The sequence below is a fragment of the Dromiciops gliroides genome, chromosome 1, assembly GCF_019393635.1.
Source record: "Dromiciops gliroides isolate mDroGli1 chromosome 1, mDroGli1.pri, whole genome shotgun sequence".
NCBI lineage: Eukaryota > Metazoa > Chordata > Mammalia > Microbiotheria > Microbiotheriidae > Dromiciops > Dromiciops gliroides.
In genome coordinates, this window is record NC_057861.1 from 386,641,956 (window position 1) to 386,661,987 (window position 20,032).

The following is a 20,032-nucleotide window of genomic DNA, read 5'->3' on the forward strand; positions in this document are numbered from 1 at the left end:
ATCTGACTCCTACACCAGCATGGCTTATTACTGAAATATGGCCTTTTCCCTTGGTTTGTGCAACTCAGGGCTAAATTCCAACCTGTAGGCATTCATTTTAGGATGTCCATGAAATCAAATTCCCTTTTCTTTTCTGTTCTTTTTTTTTTTTTTTTTTTTTTTTTGCGGGGCAATGGGGGTTAAGTGACTTGCCCAGGGTCACACAGCTAGTAAGTGTCAAGTGTCTGAGGCCGGATTTGAACTCAGGTACTCCTGAATCCAGGGCCGGTGCTTAATCCATTGCGCCACCTAGCCGCCCCCTCAAATTCCCTTTTAAAATAATGTCATGGAAATGTGCTTGTGGGTCTGTCCTATCATATTTGCTGGTCTATTATTCCAAGATAAGTAAGACACTGTCGTATGATTCTAGGAAGATTTTTAGGTTCATAAATATTTGTAATGAATTAGGCCCAATCTTGGAGGTAAGGATCTTAGAAGTCCAATACTAAGGTGAAATACGTATTTTAGCCAGTATACTTATATGGTATCATTTTTGAGCAATGGTATTCACTCATGTCCAAAGCAAATGTGGCTTTATCACAAATTCTAAAATTGAACATTACAGTATAAACTTTTTTTGGGGGGGGGCAGGGCAATGGGGGTTAAGTGACTTGCCCAGGGTCACATACCTAGTAAGTGTCAAGTGTCTGAGGCCGGATTTGAACTCAGGTCCTCCTGAATCCAGGGTTGGTGCCTTATCCACTGCGCCACCTAGCTACCCCATTACAAAATTTTCAAAGTTTCTATTAACTATGTAACTGTGGTAATATGCCATAGTTTGAGATTATGAACATTAAATGTATGCATAACAATTTTTCTCCCCAGTTTTAGGCTGTCTGCTAAGACAACTCCCAATTGCAGTACAAAAGCAATAATTTGAAAAATAAAAAGAATGTTTACAGGTACATAATTTTAATGAACAATTTTACAGATTTCCTTATGTAAAGGATTTGGGTTCATTTTCTTGGAAGCTCCAAAAGAAACTATGAATATAGCTGATGGGGTATCATCATTTGACTTCATGTAAGAACAGCATGTTTCATCCAACCTAGGATTTCTAAAAAGTACACAAAAACCTGTACATAAAAGAAAAACCCAAAGACAACCATAATATATAATATTTGAAATGTGCAAATATTTTAAAGTTGTTCTAAAGCATTTCTAAGGTAGAACTTTGTAATTATGGAATGTACTGCATTCTAGATAATTTAGTGATCTTTTAAAAAATTACAGCCAAAGAAACTTACAAGGCACACTCTATGCTGATGCTAATGTTGTATCTTATGGTCTTTAAAGTCCATATTTAGATGGTTATTAGAAATAACCATGTTACTTTAATATTTAATAATTTGATAATATCAGCCCACTTCTAAAATTTTGATAAAACATCACACTGATATGTATAAAATGGGAGTATGGCTAGGGCAAATTATTCACAAGCTTAAGTGACCAGAGCTCTACCACTCTAATATCACTTGAAAGAAAATTATACATACATGTATATATAATTTTTATATGTGTGTATATGCATATGCATATAATACATGTATATATGAATGTATGTATGTAGTGTGTATGTATACTTACTGATGTTATCCCTCAAAAATGAAAGGCTGAACACTCTATTACTTTAAAGCTTCCGATAACAGTGTTTCATGACATGGTATTTCAAAATTACAAATATATTTCAAATCTGTTTTGGTCAATTCTTGCTATAAAAAGGATAATGGAAGATAAGTTTCTTTTCCAGGGTAAAGATGATGTCAAGTCTATAAGTTTTCCAAGATTGCACAGTGAAAGGTTCCTACCAACTAGTAAAGTTAAAAACAAAAGCTTACTGCTTTTTTAAGGCAATATTTAAATACAGAGAAAAAAAAACCCAGTACAAAACCCGTCAGTGTCTAATATGAGTACTGGTCATCACATAATTAACAATTTTCTAAACCCAATCACAGTGTTCCTTGCTTTTTACAGTGATCTCTCTTACCACCAAATTTTAACTTTTTTTAAAAAAAGTAATTTTTGTAGTATAATCAATTGACTTAGACAACAAAAAAGATGTTTAAGAAGATCTCTTCTCCAAACCACATACCACAGTTCATTTTACTTCAAGTCTACATGACATGCCAGGTATGGAAAAAAATGTAATATTCATCATTGTTTTTCATATGAAAACTCTACCACTCAGTACACCACTCGTTCCCCCACACACCATATCTTACAATTTTTTTTGTTGTTAAACAGGAGATACTAAATACAAATTGGAAGAAAAATAATATAAAGTAAAGCTAAAGGAATTTTCAAAAGAGATCTTCATTCTCCTGTGGAGAAGGAAAAAAATATTTTTGAAAAATCCACAAATATTTGAATGCCATCCCCAAAGAGGCAAGAGTGCCTAGAAAGAAAAAGTATGACCAATTGTCTCCTAGTTTTCTTTGGTTTAGCCTTCTTGACCAAAATCTTCTGTAAACTTCTTTAATTTCAGCAAGTCATTTTCATTAACAGTTGGTTTTGTGTTGGCTAGTGATCGTAACATATCAGTCTGTTGAGAGAAAAAAGAAAAAAAAGCATCACTGAACTGTATAAAACCACCAATGGTATCTTTATTAACCAAGTAATTTACTAAAAATTTAGGAGTCAAAATTAGAGTTTACTGAAAAAACCAAAATACTCAAATGATCATGATTTTTTGGATGCACTTTTCTTTTATTAACATTACATTCTAGTTGAATCCCCTGCATTTCCTAAATCAAGAATACTAAGAACTGAAGTTCATAATGACAATCCTAAATAATTATCACTCAAAGAAAGGGATGTTTTAATTTCCTTGAGATCAAGAACCATGTTTTCCTGACCTTCCTCCCCCACCCCCCTCCAGGGCAATGGGGGTTAAGTGACTTGCCCAGGGTCACAAAGCCAGCAAGTGTCAAGTATCTGAGGTCGGATTTGAACTCAAGTCCTGAACCCAGGGCTGGTGCTTTATCCACTGCACCACCTCACCTAGCTGCCCCCTTCCTGACCTTTTAACATAGCAGGCACTTAAAAAATATTTGTTGAATGAAGGAAATTATGTTTAGAACATTTTACTTAAGGCAACAAAGGGCATTAGTACATTTTATAAAGCTTTTCAATTAACAAGGGTGGTAACAAAAAAGGAGTTAATTTTTAACACTTAGCTAACCATTACTAGGCATTCTATTTAATTAAGAATTTGGAGCATAGACTTTATATATATATATTCTTTTTTTTTTTTTTAAAGTGAGGCAATTGGGGTTAAGTGACTTGCCCAGGGTCACACAGCTAGTAAGTGTTAAGTGTCTGAGGCCAAATTTGAATTCAGGTACTCCTGACTCCAGGGCAGGTGCTCTATCCACTGCGCCACCTAGATGCCCCAGTTTTATATATATTCTTAAGCAAATTAAACTGTGTAATTTAAGATTCTAAATGTGGATTCTAATGTGTTCCCCCAGTTTGGGGGAAACTGACTAAAAATCACTGATAAAACGAGTTTAGGTTTTTAAGGGTTTATTGGAAAATAGAAAGAAAAAGATTGAGAACAGAATTCTAACAGTCTGGCATTCCTATCTTTCCTCAAATCTCCTGTGAAGTCCTCTGCCGCCACCACCATCAAGTCCGGAAGCCAAAAAGGGCCTGCGCTCCCTGCGCAGGCTCCCTTTCCTCCTTCCTGTCTCCTCCCAGACCATAGGAGGCTCCTCCAGTTGATTGGCTGGTAGACTTGATAGACAGCACCCATGAGCAAGCATCATTTCCTGACGCCAAGGAAAAGCCACAATGCCTCTGAGGCATTTTCCTCATGGTGGAGCTCTCCACAGCAAGTCTCCAGTAGGTGGCGTCATTCCAATCATTACAAAACAAAGGAATTCTTTTCTCTTAACAAAGGTATCACAAATATAGTTATATCCATATGTGTGGATAGTTCCATAAACATTGTTTTCTTTGGATAGAACCTGTAATTTTATCAGAATATGACATTCCCAGTGATAAAAATTCCTTTACCACAGCAGATCAACACTTGCTCGGTAATTTAAAGGGTACACTGCCTCTCTTCTATGAATGTAGCAAGTAACTAATGTCAAGTTAGCTAATATCCATAACTAGACTGAGGTCCTTGAGAGAAGAGACTGTGGTATATCCTTAACAAAAAAAAAAAAGAAAAGAAAAGAAAAGAAAGAAAAGAAGACCCACAACATTTCCAGATACAACTCAACAGATAATTTGTTGACTGTTAAACAAGGAACAGCTATGATGAAGTCCCTTAACAAAAGTCCTGATCATATTTCAGCAATAAAGGATTATCCTTTATAATTTATTATAGTCAAATTCTGAGAGGTAGCATGACATGGTGACAGAGGAAGGCTGTTGGAGACACAAAAGCTCTGCTGCATCCTGGCTATGGCCTTGGACTAGTCATTGAACTTCTGAGTATCCTAAACAATACCCAAAGACCAAGACTTTCAGAGATACTGCCCATTTGTATTGATAGAGGAAGTTCCCCACCATGAGCTGCCTGTAGCAAGAAAATCATGGGTCTATTTAAGAAAAATGCCCCCCCCCCCCGAAAAAGATTTGAGAAATATCAAGTAAATATGACTGCTTTTTTCTTTCTTTCTTTCTTTTTTGGGGGTGGGGTGGGGTTCAGATCTGTGGTTTCATCCAGGTAAAGAATACCTGGTCTATAGCCACCCTAAATTTCTGCTGATCTGAAACACAAGACTATCTGTAACTTTCAGTGAACACAGGTCTTAACTCCAAGGCCAGCCCAATATCCACTATACTGGGCTGCCATGACAGTGCCATCCTACCTCCACTTTTATTGTCTTTAAAAATTATTCCAATTCAACAAATATTAAGCACCTACTATGTGTAAAGCATCGTGATGGGTAATAAGAAAGAAATAGTGTTTAGCTAAGAACCAGCCAATACCCTGTGGAGCTTATAATCTAGTAGAGCACTGTGTATTAAAAGATATTGGGGCGGGGGGGGGGCAGCTAGGTGGCACAGTGGATAGAGTACTGGACCTGGAGTCAGGAGTACCTGAGTTCAAATCCGGCCTCAGACATTTAACACTTACTAGCTGTGTGACCCTGGGCAAGTCACTTAACCCCAATTGCCTCACTAAAGGACCCCCCCCAAAAAAAACAAAACAAAACAAAACAAGATATTGGGGGGGAGTAATGTTCAAAAACAAATACCCCTCATATCACATTAAAGGTAACAAACATAACGGTCCACAAGGCCATATGTAGCCTAGAACACTCCAAAGTGAGCCAAACCAGATTAAAATGTAACTGGGGGATACTGAACAACTAAATAAAAATACAATAAAGCATAGATAATATTAATATGTGGTTTTATAAGTCAAAATGTGGTCCACAGGCATCTTTACATATATAGTTCAGCAGCCCTTGTTTCTATTTGAGTTCAACACCATTGCTTTACATTGTAATGTTCAAGAAGTGACTGCAACTAAGAATAACATTTTTTTTTTCAGGGCAATGAGGGTTAAGTGACTTGCCCAGGGTCACACAGCTAGTAAGTGTCAAGTGTCTGAGGCCAGAGTTGAACTCAGGTACTCCTGAATCCAGGGCCAGTGCTTCATCCACTGCGCCACCTAGCTGCCCCAAGAATAACATATTTTAAAGACTATATTTAATTATACAAACATTCAGCAATAGCCAACATAACAAAATCCCATTATGCTGTAGGTTCAACTGCACTTTAAAGTATGTCTTTCTTTACTGCATTTTCTCCTATATTGTACTGAAACCAATATCCTAACTTTTACCCTTGTTATAGCTTTCATGGTCCTATTGACCAGAACATTCTTAATTTTATCAAAAACTGTGTCTTGATTTCAAGAAAGCTGCCAATTCATCATGAAAATTGTTCTAACTTCTGACTAGATAGGCAGGTGCAGAGTTTTCAATTTTTGCAATTCTGCTTCTGACTTTGGCCTTGGCTAAAAAAGGGCCATCTCATTTCTAAGTGTTCATGTATCAGTTGTTTTAAAGAAGTCTTTTAAAATTAAACTATGGAAGGGGCAGCTAGGTGGTGCAGTGGATAAAGCACTGGCCCTGGATTCAGGAGGACCTGAGTTCAAATCCAGCCTCAGACACTTGACACTTATTAGCTGTGTGACCCTGGGCAAGTCACTTAACCCCAATTGCCTTACCAAAAAAATAAAAATAAAAAAAAAATAAACTATGGAAGGGGCATCTAGGTAGTGCAGTGGATAAAGCACCAGCCCTGGATTCAGGAGGACCTGAGTTCAAATCCAGCCTCTGATACTTGACACTAGCTGTATGTCCCTGGGCAAGTCACTTAACCCTCATTGCACCGCAAAATAAATAAGTAAGTAAGTAAATAAATAAATAAAAATTTAAGCTATCGAATTTAATCTCATTTTCTCCCAGGATGGCTTAGAAGGCAGTATTACCTTATGCTTGTTATAACTATGATCTGAGGTGAAACAGTAAAAGAATATAGCTTACTTTATTTTAATTAAGTTGCATTTAATAACAACAAAATTCATCTAGAAGAACAAAAGGGCAAAGAATATCAAGGGAATCCATGAAAAAAAAAAGCGAAAGAAGGTAGCTTATAGTACTAGACCTCAAACTTTATTATAAAGTGGTAATCATCAAAAAAATTTGATACTGGCTAAAAAATAAGAGTGGTGGATTAGTGCATAGATTAGATACATAATACACAGTAGTAAATGACCATGGTAATCCAGTGTTTGACAAACCCAAAGATCAAAGATTTTTTGGGGAAAAAAATCACTATGTGACAAAAACTGGTGGGAAAACTGGAAAGCAGTTTGGTAGAAACCAGGTATAGACCAATATCTCACACCATATACTAAGATAAGGTTAAAATGGGTACATGGTTTAGACATAAAAGGTGATATAAACAAGGTAGGAGAGCATGAAATATTTCAACTGCCAGATTTATGGACAAGGGAAGAATTTATGACCAGAAATAGAGAGCATTACAAGATATAAAATGGATAATTCTGATTATATAAAATCAAAAAGGTTTTGCATAAACAAAACCAATGCTGCCAAGATTAGAAGGAAAGCAGCAAACTGGGGGAAAATTTTTTATAGCAAGTTTCTCTGACAAAGGCCTCAATTCTTTTTTTAAAAATTATTATAATTTTTTTTAGTGAGGCAATTGGGGTTAAGTGACTTGCCCAGGGTCACACAGCTAGTAAGTGTTAAGTGTCTGAGGCCGGATTTGAACTCAGGTACTCCTGACTCCAGGGCCGGTGCTCTATCCACTGCGCCACCTAGCTGCCCCCAAAGGCCTCATTTCTCAAAAATATAGAGTACTGAGTCAAATTTATAAGACTATGATTCATACCCCAATTGATAAATGGTAAAAGGATATGCCTTTTCAGTTTTCAGAAGAACTTAAAGCTATCTATAGTCATATGAAAAAATTATCTAAATCACTAATTATTGGAGAAATGCAAATTAAAACAACTCCAAAATACCATCTCATACATATCAGACTGGCTAAGATGACAGAAAAGGAAAATGTTGGAGGGGATATGGAAAAATGGAGACAAAATACATTATTGGTTTAGTTATTAAACTGATCAAACCATTCTTAGAGTACTTTGGAACTATGCTCAAAGTGCTATAAAACCGTACATACCTTTTGCCTTAGTAATACCACTACTAGGTCTGTATCCTAAAGAGATTTGAAAAAAGGGGGGGGGGAGATCTATTTGTACAAAAATATTTATAGCAGCTCTTTCTGTGGTGACAAAAAAACCTAGAAATTTAGGGAATGCCCATCAATTAGGGAATGGCTAAAGAAGTTGTGATGAAATACTACTGTGCTTTAAGAAATGATGAGCAGGATGCTTTCAGAAAAACCTGGGAAGACAAGTGAAGAGAGAAGAACCAGAAAAACGATATACACAGTAATAGCAATACTGTACAATGAGCAACTGTGAATGACTTAGCAACACACTGATACAAGACAATTCCAAAGGACTCATGATCAAAAATGCTATCCACTTCCAGAGAAAAAACGGATGGAGTGTGAATGCAGACTGAATCATACTTTTAAAACTTTATTATTCTTGGGGTTTTTTGGGTCTGTGTTTTCTTTTGCAACATGTCTAATGTGAAAATGTTTTGCATCACTGCATATGTATAATTTATATCAAATTGTTCAAGGAGTAGGCAGAGAAGGGAGTAAGGGAATTTGGAATTCGAAATGTTAAAATAACTCTTTCCCCAATTCAAGTTTCTTTTAATGCTTTACCTAAACATACACAGATGGAAACAGATATACATCTCCATAAATATGAATGAAACATCATGTGTAAATTATATTTAGAATATTAATTCTCAATAAATATTAGTGTCTTAATTAAGCAAATTAAGATAATTTCCAACAACTACATACAGGACTTTTGTTAATTATTCCTTGTTTTGTCAATCATAGGATCATCACAGAATCATAGATTTAGAGCTGAAGACACTTTAGATGTTATCCACTCTAACTCTAACCCTCCTTTATTTAACAGATGAGCAAACAGAAGCTCAGAAGCTCAGAAACATAAAGTGTCTTGTAAGTAGTAGAATCTGGTTTCAAATCTAGGCTCCATGATTCCAAATGGAGGACTCTCAATCAGTATAACTAGTGGTGTCAGAAGTGGGATGTGAACTCAGACATCTTTCTGACTTCCAGTCTAGCATTCCATTATACCATGTTACCTCTAATCCTGAAACATTATTTTCAAAATAATAAAAACAGTTCCCAAATTTATGAACATGTAACAACTAAACTTTTTTTTAAAAAAGACAAAAAAAAAAATTCAAACCATGCAAACAGTTGGCTCCAAAAGTTTATCCCCAGAGACATCCATCCATGTCATTTCAATGGCACCAGGATCACCGGGAGAGCATGGAGTAAGTAAATCTTCTACTATGACATTAGGATTAGTGGGTGAAGGACCTTTAACCTTGAAAAGATAACAATATGGATTCTTTTAGTAAAATTAGAAATAAATGAAATTTCAGATTATGACTATAAAAGTTAAGAATATGAAGAAAATATTTTGTCTATGAAAAATAAGTAAAATTCATCATTATGAATCATTAAACTATTTGCCTCCTACATAGCTTACTAAATGCTATGATTTTTGCATCAATGGATCCTAGTTTCATTGATGCAACTATCCTTCAATGGTACAGATGACAACATATCTATGCCTTCTCATCCTCAGTGATTCTTGTCTATGTAACCCAATAAATCCTCCACAGAAGCCCTATCCAATGTACTGTAATTCTTCCTTTGGGCCCTTTAGCATTAAAAGGATCAGGGAAGCACTCGGAATGATCAACTGTTATCTTTTTTTTTTGGGGGGGGTAGGGCAATGAGGGTTAAGTGACTTGCCCAGGGTCACACAGCTAGTAAGTGTCAAGTGTCTAAGGCCTGATTTGAACTCAGGTCCCTCCTGAATCCAGGGCCAGTGCTTTATCCACTGTGCCACCCAGCTACCCCTGATCACCTGTTATTCTTTCTCATGACCAGCTGATTTTCTGTTATGATCATACATTTGCTAAATTACCTCACTTTTTGCATGTAAATAATCAATGGTAATATGTCATCATCATTCATAACCACCAAGTATCTGTTATTTCCAACTTATCCTATATATATCTTGTTTGTACATAATTTTTTGCATCTTGTCTTCCCCATTAGACCATAAGCTCCTTGAGAGCAGGGACTGTCTGTAATCTTTCTCTGTATCCCCAAGCATGTAGCACAGTGCCTGTAGGTGTGCTAGCAACAAATGTTTACCGACTGTTTGGTAACTTATTTTACTTGTACTAAGGAAATTGCATTTTAAGGCAGTTTAACCTAAAATGAAAAACAACAACAAACCAGGACAGAAAAAAAGTTCATGATTCTATCATATAAAAACCATGAGGCACAAATGCCTTTCTATGAAATATATTGACACCATTTTCTAGTCAGCATAAAATACTTGAGAATTGGCCTGCGAAGACAAACCCAGGAACTAAATGAACTATATAATTATAAAATACTTTTTATACAAATAATGTCAGATTTAAATAACTAGAGAAATATTAATTGTCAATTCTACTTAAACTAATCTACTTTATTCAATGCCATCCCAACTGGGTTACAAAAATTATTTTACTGAGGTAGAAAAAAATTATCGCAAAATTAATTTGGATGGACAAAAGAATATTAAAGGAATTAATGAAAAAATGTAAAGAAAGGAGATTTAGCAGTTTACTATTATAAGGTAGCAATTATCAAACCTATCTGGTACTGGCTAAGAAATAAAATGGTAGATCAGTGAAATAGAATAGATATACATAGTAAATGACTATAGTAACTTTGTGTTTGATAAATGTAAAGATTTTGAGATAAGAATTTGAGATAAGAATTCATTATCTGGTAAAAATTGTTGGAAAAACTAGAAAGCAATCTGGCAGGAACTAGGTATAGGTCAGTATTTATACCATTTACCAAAATAAAGTCAAAACAGATACATGACCTAGAAATAAAGAGAGATTTTAAAGTAAATTAGAAGAAAATGGAATGTTAACTATCAGAATAAAAGTTATGAGAAGAATTTATGAACAAGAAACAGAGAACATTGAGATGTAAAATGGATAATTTTGTGTTTTTTTAAATGAACATTTTTATTTCAAGTTTTGAGTTTCAAATTCTATCCCTCTTTCCCTATATGCCCTCCCTGCCAAAGGCGAGGTCATACACTTGCAATTATGTAAACCATTACCATATTAGTCATAAAATGGATAATTTTGACTATATTAAATTTAAAATGTTTTGTACAAAGAAAACCAATATAGACAAAATTAGAAGGAGAGCAGAAAACTGGGAAAGCATTTTACACAGTTTCTCACATAAAGATCCCATATCTCAAATACAGAAAACTTTGTCAAATGTATAAGAATGAGGCATTCCCAAATTTATAAATGGTCAAAGGATATGAACAGGCAGTTTTGGGAAGAAATAATCCAAACTCTACATAATCATATGGAAAAAATGCTCCAAATCATTATTGATTAAAGAAACGCAAATTAAAACAACTTTGAGATACCATCTCACATCTGTTAAATTGGCTAAAATGATAGAAGGGAAAAATGACAAATGTTGGAAGGGATGTGGAAAAAATGGGACACTAATACACTGTTGGTGGAACTGTGAAATGATCCAACCATTTTAGATCTGAAATTATGTCTACACAGTTATAAAACTGTGTATACTCTCTGACCCAGCAATACTGCTGTTATGTCTATTTTGTAAGATAATCAGAAAAAAAAAGAACCTGTATGTTCTAAAATATCTATTGCAGCTTTCTTTGTGGTGACAAAGAACTAGAAATTGAGGGGATGCCCATCAATTGGGGAATGGCTGAATAAGTTATGGCATATGATTGTGATAGAATACTACTGTGTTGTAAGAAATGATAAGTAGGTTGATTTTAGAAAAATATGGAAAAATTTGCATGAAATAATGAAGTAGTTAAATGAGTAGAACCAGGAGAAAGTAACAGCAATAGTTTGAGAATAACTGTGAATGACTAAGCTATTCTGAGTATTATAAATATGCAAATCAGCTACAAAGGACCTACAAAAGAAGATGTTATCCACCTCCAGAGAAAGAACTCTGTGTGTGTGTGTGTGTGTGTGTGTGTGTGTGTTTGTGCGTGAGTGAAATGGGAGGGAAACAGTTTGGAACTTAAAACCTAACATAAAAAAAAAAAGAAAAAAAAGAAACCATGTTCTAACATCTATGGTGCTCTGACTCACTCTTTTGAAATGAGTGGCTGACTGAACTTTCCTCACAGGCTGCATCAGTGCATCTCGTACAATGACACTGATGTCAGCTCCTGAATAGCCATCCGTCTTCTTCCCCAGTTCTCGGAAGTCCGCTTCTGACAGGCTATTGTTTGTGGTCCCCAAATGTAATTTAAACATTGCTGCCCTGGCATGATCTTCAGGTAAAGGAATATAAATACGTTTCTCAAATCTGAAAAATGTGAGAAAGAACATAAAATATGCTTATTAAAAAAACACAGAAAATATAGAGCTAGGCAGGTGGTAATCCTAATTACATATGCAAGGTTTGGCTAAATAAGTTTTTTAATATGTTGAATCTGGCACTTAGGTCTTGCATTCATTTTTCTTTGCAGAAAATGTCTATAAAACATCTTTTTTTAAAAGAATAATCAAGTTAGTCCCATATTTTCACCATGCTATGTCATAAACAGTTCACCTTTTCTCCCATAAATGATATTATCACTAGGGGTTGCCTTCCTGGACACATAAACATCAACAAATAAATCATACTATATGTCATAAGAGCAAAGTCAAACTACCATTCAAAATGGTATGCCTGTGAACATACTGTACAGATAGACTATGCAAGGTGCTTAAAAAAGAAACTAGCTATTTTTCCTTTAGACACATTTCATCAGTGTAGGGACCTTTATTAAACCTAATTAATAGTAGTAACTTGCTGAGCATTACGCAACAAAAACTACCAGTACATGAAAACTCAGATTAGCATGCAAGAACATAATAATTTAATATCCTGTTTCTAATTACAAAGAAAGAGATAATATTATGAAGTGATTTCTAAATTTCACTTTAGTGAAAAGTAGGATGATTACAGTACCTTCGCCTGATAGCAGAATCCAGAACCCAGGGTATATTTGTAGCTCCCAGTACCAAAATTCCATCATTGTCCACACCAACCCCTGCACCAATAGAAAGACTATATTCAATAATTTCTTATCTTGCTGTTCCTCTAAGTCATACCTATGTGTATGCAAATGTTATGCCTAGAAAATAGTGCTTTGTAGATGATTATATAGCTCTTATATCAACTTTCTTTTCTTTAAAACTATTCCCTGATTAGTTTAATTTCTGAAAATGAAATTGTTTTTAGCAGAACATTTCTGTATTACTAAAAGAAAAGTGCAAATAGCTCTTTAACCTGAATCTTCCAGTACACTGTAGACAATTTAACATTTATAATATAAACTTTACAAGAAAATGCATACATATTGTGAAGGTTTCATCTCTTACTCATCATGTTCACAGTATGTCACAAACTGATTAATCATCTTACTACTGAGTTATTTAGATAAGTAATCCTACCTTGCATTTGAACTAGGAATTCTGTTTTAATTCGCCGGGCAGCTTCACTTTCATTTTCACTTCTAGAGCCACACAGAGAATCAATTTCATCAATGAAGATAATGGAAGGCTTGTTCTCTCTGGCAAGCTGAAATAAATTTTTAACTAGCCTGAAATAAACAAATAATTTCAATTCAATTTTATAATATTAAAGATATTAATGGAAATAATACTAAAAACATATAATAATGGGAAATGGAGATCCTTATTTTAAAGAGAAAAAGGCACAAGAAATATAAACATCTCCAGAAAGGGATGAGTCTTTAACATGACAGACATTTCACTTTCTAACTTAGTAAGATAAGCACTGATTTTGATATTTATTCTTCCAGGAGCAAAGAAAAACAACATAATGTTTATATGCAAGAAAAATAAAGATCACAGGTTGATAGGTTAAGAGACAGAAGGAACAATCCTAAAAAATAAGATTTCAGAAGTAGATGGTGGCCCCTTGTTAGAGTGCTGGGTCCGGAGTTAGGAAGATAAGTTCGCATATACTGTGAGACACAATTCAGCATGTGACCCTAGGAAAGTTACTTAATCTGTTTGCCTCAGGTTCCTCAAATATAAAATGGGAATAATAATAACAGCACCTACCTCCCAGGGTTGTTGTGAGACTCAAATAAGATAATATTTGTAAAAAGTTCTTAGCACCTGATACACTGTAGGCCTTATATAAATGCTTATTCCCTTCCATTCCTTTCCCTTCAATGACTTGTTAAGATGTTCCAAGAAGTAGTTTACTTGATAATGAAAATATCCCCCTTACTTCACTGCTCTGAATATCTATTACTGATCAAAGATGAAGTATTTTCCTCCTCATAACTGACTGTTTTTTGAGGTGAGGGTAGATGGGCCTCACTGGGCATAGGGAACTTGAGTGGGGAGACTACCTCTAACAATGGAGACTGGAAACTCATTTCTAATTCAGTCATAGAAAGTTGCCTAGGGAATTAAAATGTTAAGTAACTTGCTCAGGGTCACACAACCAAGATGTGCCAGAAACATGACTTGAATCCATGTCTTCCTGACTTCAAGGCAATTCCTCAGCCCATTACACCGTGCTGCCTCTGGTTTTCATTCATTCAATATGAATGTGTAAGTGCCCATGTGCCGGGTACTAGGGATACAAAAGACAAAAATGAAAGAGTACCTGACCTCAAAATAATTACAGGAGATATAGAAATACTAATCACAAAACTTTCATTTTTTTTTGATCTTTTCTATTTTTTTCCTATGGTGACAAAAGAACAACTATCAATAATGGTATAAACAATACAAAACTGACACAGAAAGATATTATTGTCCCCAGTGGTATTTTGTACAAACAGGATCTACTAGTTAATTTGACCTGATGTAGGTATTATGCATACAAAGCCGATATAATAGTAAAATACTGGGTTTTGTGTTTGTTTGTTTCATACAAAGTTAAGTCTTGATATTTGTGGTTTCTTTGTTTCATACAAAGTTAAGTAAGTCTTGATATTCGTGGTTAAGGACAAAGTATAATGATATGCTACAAAGAGTTTTTGTTCACAGCTTGCCTTTTAAAGGAAAAAAGTTATTCAAATTCTCACAATGTTCACAGCATTATGGATTTTTGGAAGGTATATAATCTAGTCCAATCTATTCTATTTACAAATGAAGAAACTGAGACCCAGAGAAGTTAAATGATTTGCCCCAAGTAACAGAGGTCACAGGTATAGAGCTAGCATTTAAAATCAGGGCATTTGACTCCAAATCAAGTACTCTTATTGCTGTAGATGTGTCACATAATAAAATGAGGAGACAAAAACAATCTTTGGTGTTACGATGGATACACTATTTAGAAAAATCCTAATCTCTACAATTCTCTTCCCCATCACCTGCCAGGATCTCTGAAGTAAACACTAAAGATCTTCATGCTTTTGAAGAATATTTCTCCTTATAAAATCTGCTAACCTTTAGGATATTTGGCAGGACAACTTCACTAAAAAAGAAACGCTTTTTTTCATCCCATCTATATTTAAATCCATTTTTCTTACAATTATACTTTATATACAAATACTTTAGTTTCTCTTGTTCTGTCATTTTCTTTTTCTTTTTTTTTGTTTGTTTTGTTTTTGGTGAGGCAATTGGGGTTAAGTGACTTGCCTAGGGTCACACTGCTAGTAAGTGTTAAGTGTCTGAGGCTGGATTTGAACTCAGGTCCTCCTGACTCCAGGGCCAGTGTTCTATCCACTGCACCACCTAGCTGCCCCTCTGTCATTTTCTAGGAAGAAATGTGCTATAACATATAAGTTGTGACTAATATAATAGTACTATTTTCAAATAAACATTTTAAGTGAAAAAGTGCCATATAAAATGACTATACATCTATGTCAAAGTAGTTGGAAATAATTGGCACTACTGAATTTCTCTAGTTATTTTTGAAGTTGTTTTCAGAAAGTTATAATAATAGGAGAAATCAGTCTAATAATAACGTCAAAGTGGTACCTTGGTTTTGCCTTCCCAAAATGCATTACCAGCCTGATCACCCATTTCTATTCTCCATACATGGATATGAATGACTTCTATTTATTTCCAGACATCAAATCCACTCTCAAAGAAAAAGCTTTTGCCACCATCGATGATATTCAAAAGAATGTGCCAAAGACTCTGAAGAAAATTCCAAAAGGAGTTTCAAAAATATTTTGATTCATAGTGTATTTTAAGTATATATTCTCCTGAAATGAATACTATGATGAAGACAATACTTGTTTACTTGTATGTATAAGTTTTGGCATGTTTGTTAAATGATTGCACTCAGTGCGCTTTGTGTTTTAAAAGCTAAAATAAGCCAGAGTAATGTTTTAATCCATCTTTGTTGGTATCTTTTGATTTTATATAACTTTCTTTTCCAAATATATTCCTTCCCCATCTCTTAAATATAGAATGAAAAGAGGGAAAAAAGCACTTCAGCAAAACTAACACATCAATCAAGTCTGACAATATATACAATGTTCCCTGACCTCTGCAAAGAAGGGACTACTTTCATCCATAATTTTAATAACTGGTTATTATGGAGATGATGGCTGGACTTTACCTAAGCTTCAGAAAAATCCCTAAAGAGAAAAATTAAGCTAATTATCTACAAATCAAAGTTGTTCAGTTTTTATGTCAGGCTAAAGTGCATTTCTCATTTACTATAAGTTGATCTCATTTACTATCAGTTGCTTTTAAACAATTTATAAATTGTTTTTAAAATGTATTGTTTGCAAATGTTATGAAAATTATCTTGGGCAATATCTCTATGCTAAAGGGTTGTCATTTTTTTTAATGAGGGGAGTTAGGACCTAGGAAAAAGGGAAGGAGAGAAATAGCCTTTTCTTAAACCTACTCAATAATTAATCTTCTTGGATGTAACAAAGAAAAAGCTGTTGGGTTATATGGTATGAGTATGGAGATATGCATATACTCACACACAAAAATATAAGGCACCTTACTTTACACAATAAATATTTTCTTGGAAAATTCTTTGTAAATCAAATCACATTTCTCCATTAATTTATATCGTAATAACAAAGAAACTTTATTGTTCATTGATCGAATCGAGTTGACAGTAGCTTAAGTTTAACTTAGTGTTAAGTTCATGTACCCTACTGCTTCTAATAAGCAGCATATGATTCATAAGAAATCCTGAGCAGATTATCTCGTAAGGAATTAGCCGCTAATTTAACTGTTTTATAATTTTAGATTTTTTGAATAGAGTATTTTATTATAGAGATATTTGCATTGTGTGGTCTAAGTTCTTCTCCCACCACAACCTCTTAACTTCTGTAGAAGTCAAAACAGGTTTTACTCACATTCAAGCATTTAAATGCCTGATACATAAGTTTGTACATTTGACCAGAACATTTTTTTAAGTATTTTTGAAGGATTGTAGCATTACAAGTATTTTCGTCTTCATTCCTCTCCAGGTTGTGCTACTACCTCATCTCTACAGGACTTTCTCCACCATTCCCACATTCCCCCTTTCCAGCTTCCTTTTATGTGCTGGCTTCCTTCACTTAAGCTCCTTGAGGGCAGGGACTGTTTCTCTTTGTGTATATTTGTATTCTCCAGGGCTTACTTAGCACAGTGCCTGGCACATAGCAAACATTGTTGTTTTTGCTTTTTTGGTGAGGTAATTGGGGTTAAGTGACTTGCCCAGGGTGTCACAAAGCTAGTAAGTGTTAAGTGTCTGAGGCTGGATTTGAACTCAGGTCCTCCTGAATCCAGGGCAGGTGCTCTATCCACTGTGCCACCTAGCTGCCCCCCATAGCAAACATTTAATAAATACTTTCTGACTTGACTAAGTAAATCTAATGTCACTTTCATACTGGAGATTCTTAACTGAGAACCAAATGGAAAATGAGCTGTACAGACAGATAGTTTTTTTTAAAGCCTATCCCAAACTATGACCAAGCACAATTACAAAAATGCCATGTTGAGATGTTTTTGTTTTGGGAGAGACTATGTTTCTATCTTGTCAAAGCTCCAAGTGCAGCTGGCACTTATGGATCAGAACCCACTGTTAATGGGCCCCTGGAGGAGGAACACTTTATTAGAGCAAGACCGAGTGGGATGTCCAGTGTACTTTAGCCCTACTGCAGCATAGAACTCTTGAACTGAAGCAATTCACTAGCCTCAGGCTCTCCAGTAGCAGGGACTTTAGGTGTCCGCCACCATGCCTATCAAAATGTTCTGCCCTTAAAAAAAAGTCATCTTAATCTTCCACACTATTCCCAAGGGCATTCATTTAGCCATTTGAAAAAAGCTTGGCTGCCTCTTCTGTGCAGAGAGGCAGTACTGTGGTAGATAGCAAGCCAGCTTCAAGTAAAAAAGACACAAGTTCAAGTCCCAGCCAGGACACAAGATGGCTGTATGACCTCAGTCAAGTCAATGTCTCAGTGTATTAATATACTCTCTAATACTAAAAACTACAGAGAAGTTGCCAACCTGAATTGGATGAAGGCTGGTCCTCACCCAAGAGGTAAGGAAATGAATGAAATCACATGTCCAATCCCTATTCCAATGTTTATGTGCAAGGACTATCTACAGGTTTGGAGACACAAAAGGCAAAATATTGATATAACAAAGAGCAGTGTTTCTTTAAAAAAAAAAGGGGGGGGTTCTTGTAGATGGACTAAGGTTCTACATGCAGCTTCTTTCTGTTCTATCTCATGGAACATCAAAGATTTGAGGAAAAAAATAACTAATAGCAGTAAGAGAAAGGACCCATTATATTAAGTACTAGTAGTAATAACAAAAGCTATAGCTTCTAATAAATCTCATAACCTATAAATATGATTTCATTTGAACAGTATAGTTTGGTCGTAAACTACCCAGGAAAATATCCCTAGGTATTGAATCAGAATCAATTAAAGTTTCATAATTCTTTGATTAAATGGAATTAAATAAGAATAGAAAATCACAGTAATAAGGATATGACATGTCTCTAAACATGCTGTTTAAAACAGCAACCAAAAGCAGCCAATCCACAATTATGCAAAATGTCTGGGGAACAGGGTGTTCTGTTTAGTTCACTGACATTGTACTGGCTTAATATAAGGGGGGAAAAAACTTCTAACAATTAGAGGCACCTAAATTGGAATGGGCTACCTTGGGATATAGTAATTTTCCCATCACTAAAGGTCTTTAAGCACTTGTCAGGCATATGATAAAGAGAATTTCTTTTCAAGTATAGGTTCAACTTCTTAAAACCCCTCTAACTATGGATTCTAGACATCTTCTGAAGTCCTCTCTAACTGTGGGATTCTGTGATACATATAACATACACAAACTGCTAATTTAAAAAAACTGAATACATTTAATATTAAAAACTATATTTTAATCAGATTATTTGGAAGGCACTTGAGGATATACAGTGCCTCAAAGAGATCAATACTGATAACAGCTATTATACTAATACCTGTCTTGAGTAGATTTGGATTGACAGACAGAATTGACTGAATGACCTTACTCCTAAATAGTTATTAATAAATCAATTTCAGCCTAGAAAGACTCTAGTGTCTAGAGGAGCGGTGACTCAAGGACATATCCATAACCCTATGCTGTTTCACATTTTTATCAATGACCTGGGTAGAGGTACAGATGACATGCTTATCAAATCTGCAGATGACACCAAGCTGGACAGGACTAATAAGGTGCCAGATGACAGAATCAGAAATATTTTCACAGACTAGAATCTTCGGCTGGAATTAGCAGGATGAAATTCAAAAGGATTAACTTAAAGTTCTACATATGGGAACAATTAAATTTCACAAGAATAAGAATAGGAAGGTGTGGCTAGACAGCATACAACAATTATCTGGGAGTTTTAGTGGACCACAAGTTCGACTAGTAAATAGTGTGATGTGGCAGCCAGATGAATTACCACAATTTTAACTTTCATTAATAGAGAGGTAGAGGGTCCAAAACAATGAAAAGGATTTTCCTATTGCATGTTGCCCTGATCAGATCACATCTGGAACATGTGCTTGGTTCTGGGCAATCCATTTTATTTACACCAATAGGCTGGAAAAGTGCCTAGAGGATGGCAACAAAAATGGAGAAGGGTCTTATGATAGTGTAATAAAAAGACAGTTGAAAGAAGTGGGGATGTTTAGCCCGAAGTGGACTTAGTGAGCATGTGACGATGATCAAGTGTTTGAAGGACGATCTTTCATGTGGAGGAAAGGGTCTCCTTGACCCTAAAGAGCAGACCTAGGCTGACTGAGCAAAAG

General features: G+C 35.1%; 1 protein-coding gene across 1 annotated transcript in view; it reads right to left on the minus strand.

Moving 5' to 3' along the window:
- Positions 1-934: 934 nt before the first annotated feature.
- Positions 935-20,032, minus strand: part of VPS4B (vacuolar protein sorting 4 homolog B) — a 31,996-nt gene continuing 12,898 nt past the window's right edge. The window contains exons 7-11 of the mRNA XM_043980262.1: positions 13,248-13,396; positions 12,763-12,844; positions 11,895-12,114; positions 8,903-9,043; positions 935-2,581 (exon numbers count right to left, since the gene is read on the minus strand). Coding sequence (XP_043836197.1) covers positions 2,480-2,581; positions 8,903-9,043; positions 11,895-12,114; positions 12,763-12,844; positions 13,248-13,396 — 694 coding nt within the window. The 3' untranslated portion in view covers positions 935-2,479. The remainder of the gene's footprint in view (positions 2,582-8,902; positions 9,044-11,894; positions 12,115-12,762; positions 12,845-13,247; positions 13,397-20,032) is intronic.